At 49.2% G+C, this 1,993-nt stretch overlaps 1 protein-coding gene across 1 annotated transcript; it reads right to left on the bottom strand.

Moving 5' to 3' along the window:
* Positions 1-505: 505 nt before the first annotated feature.
* Positions 506-1,735, bottom strand: ccr10 (chemokine (C-C motif) receptor 10). The gene has a single exon (XM_036540798.1). It carries the CDS (start codon positions 1,733-1,735, stop codon positions 530-532), a length of 1,206 nt encoding a protein of 401 aa, XP_036396691.1. The 3' UTR covers positions 506-529.
* Between the last annotated feature and the right edge of the window lie 258 nt (positions 1,736-1,993).

Here is a 1,993-nt window from a genome sequence, read left to right as displayed (position 1 = left end):
CGAAGCAAACACCTTTCTGACTGAGACACTTAGGACCCCTCATGTTTATTTTAAAATCATCTCCAATACAGTACCTCTTTATTTAAAATGGAGGTAAATGACAGCATGCAATTCAAGCAATTTAATTACATACATATTTTGTATAATATACATATTTATACAATCAATATATGAAAGAATATTATCACAATTTAAATTAATTTTATTTCTTTTACAAAAGAAAACAACCTTACTCTGCAGTTTTCCAGAATGCTTGATTGGTTCCTCATCCACAATGTATCTGTTCCGCATACACATTACAGGCCTCCTACTTATTTCCACAGAACATAATCCTAACAAGCAACACAGTTCTGACTATGTGACAGACAAGAGGAATTCACAGTGCAATATACAATGGCTCATCCTTCCATAATGACGTTCATAAATGCATAATGCTGGATTTAAAGAGATTTGTTAAGGAAGACAGATTGTATAGAAGTGACAGTAAGGTGCATTGGGTTAGGGAAGAGGCATTTGTGGGGGGTGTGGACTATGCACTATGTTGGTGGGAGAGGAGAGCAGGGGGTGCAGCATAATGGAAAGAGTTTGGGGAGCTGGGGGAAAGGGGAGCTTTGGCAGTGGGTGATCGGATGATGGGGCCGGAGTGTGCTGTGATGGATGGGGTTGGGGAGAGAAACGTGGACGCTGGGGAGCCAGAGGAGCAGCTGTCGACGGGTGGGCCCAAATGGGCTGCGCATGGGCAGCCCATGTCATGGAGCAGCTTCAGGACATCGTTGCGGAAGCGCACACCCACCAGAGCATACAGCAGAGGATTGAGGCAGCATCGCGTGTAGGCCAGGCTGCGCGTACTATACTCGGCCAGCAGGAGAGTGCCCCACTGGTGGCAGGTGCCCGGCGGACCAGCTGCCTTGACAGAGAGCACCACGGTGTAGGGCAGCTGGAAGAGCACGAACACCACCACCAGCGCCACCATCAGCCTCAGAGTGCGCTGCCGCCTCCAGCTCCGCCCCTGCATCAGGGCACGGCCAATCAAGGAGTAGCAGACCAGCATGACCAGGAAAGGCAGGCAGAAGCCTGTGATCTGAGCCCCCCGGGTGGCCATCTTGACCCGCCAGCTCTCCTTGACCCACACGTACATCTCACACTGCTTCAAACCTCCAGTTTCCCTCTTATCCACATTGGTGAAAATTATCTCAGGTAGGCTGAGGAGCAGAGCGACGACCCACACGCACAGTGCAGCTACCTTGCTGTAGAGCAGTGTCCGCCTGCGCATCCTGTGGGCGGCGTGTGCCTGGACAATCACAATGTAGCGGTCGGCGCTGATGCATGCCAGCAGGAGAAGCCCACTATACGTGTTGATGGCGTACAGGGCACGCGTGGCTTTGCAGAGGACCGTGCCGAACTCCCAACTGCCCAGAAGTAAGTCAGCTGCCTGCAGGGGTATTGTGAGCAACAGCAGCAGGTCCGACCCTGCCAGGTGGAGAAGGAACACGTCTGTCATGCAGCGCAGACGCAGACGCCGGTAGAGGACAAAGGTTGCAATCACCAGGGAGTTCCCGAGCACCCCCAAAAGGAGGACCACGATGAAGATGCATGTCTGGAATATCTTGATGTGGAGCTCCTGAGAGTTGCTGCTCTCGCAAATTTCAGGCACTCCAGTGCTGGAGCTGTAGTCAAGGGTGACTGTGGATGCATCATCGTAGTAATCCTCAGGAATTGAATAAAGCTCCTCCATCCTGAGAGACTGGGGAGATCTGGACCTGTGACAAACCCAGCAATAAACATACTGTTACATTAACACATTAATAACATTATTACTGTTACTAGTGGAAAAAATACACCAGAAATGTAGCCCTATACATACATACATTCATTTTATTTCAACTGAGCAGGTAACTGAGAACATGTTCTTATTGTCATTGTACATTTTGAACTGGGCAAACAGTAACAAACAGATATTCAAAAAGGTTAAAACAGTGTATACATCGGTAAT

Source organism: Megalops cyprinoides, chromosome 1, assembly GCF_013368585.1.
Source record: "Megalops cyprinoides isolate fMegCyp1 chromosome 1, fMegCyp1.pri, whole genome shotgun sequence".
Taxonomy (NCBI): domain Eukaryota; kingdom Metazoa; phylum Chordata; class Actinopteri; order Elopiformes; family Megalopidae; genus Megalops; species Megalops cyprinoides.
Note: the sequence above shows the minus strand (reverse complement) of the source record. Positions and strands in the feature narration are given on the sequence as shown.

What these genes read in the sequence shown, in the direction of transcription:
- ccr10 (XM_036540798.1), bottom strand. Translation starts at nt 1,735, where the DNA reads ATGGAGGAGCTTTATTCAATTCCTGAGGATTACTACGATGATGCATCC.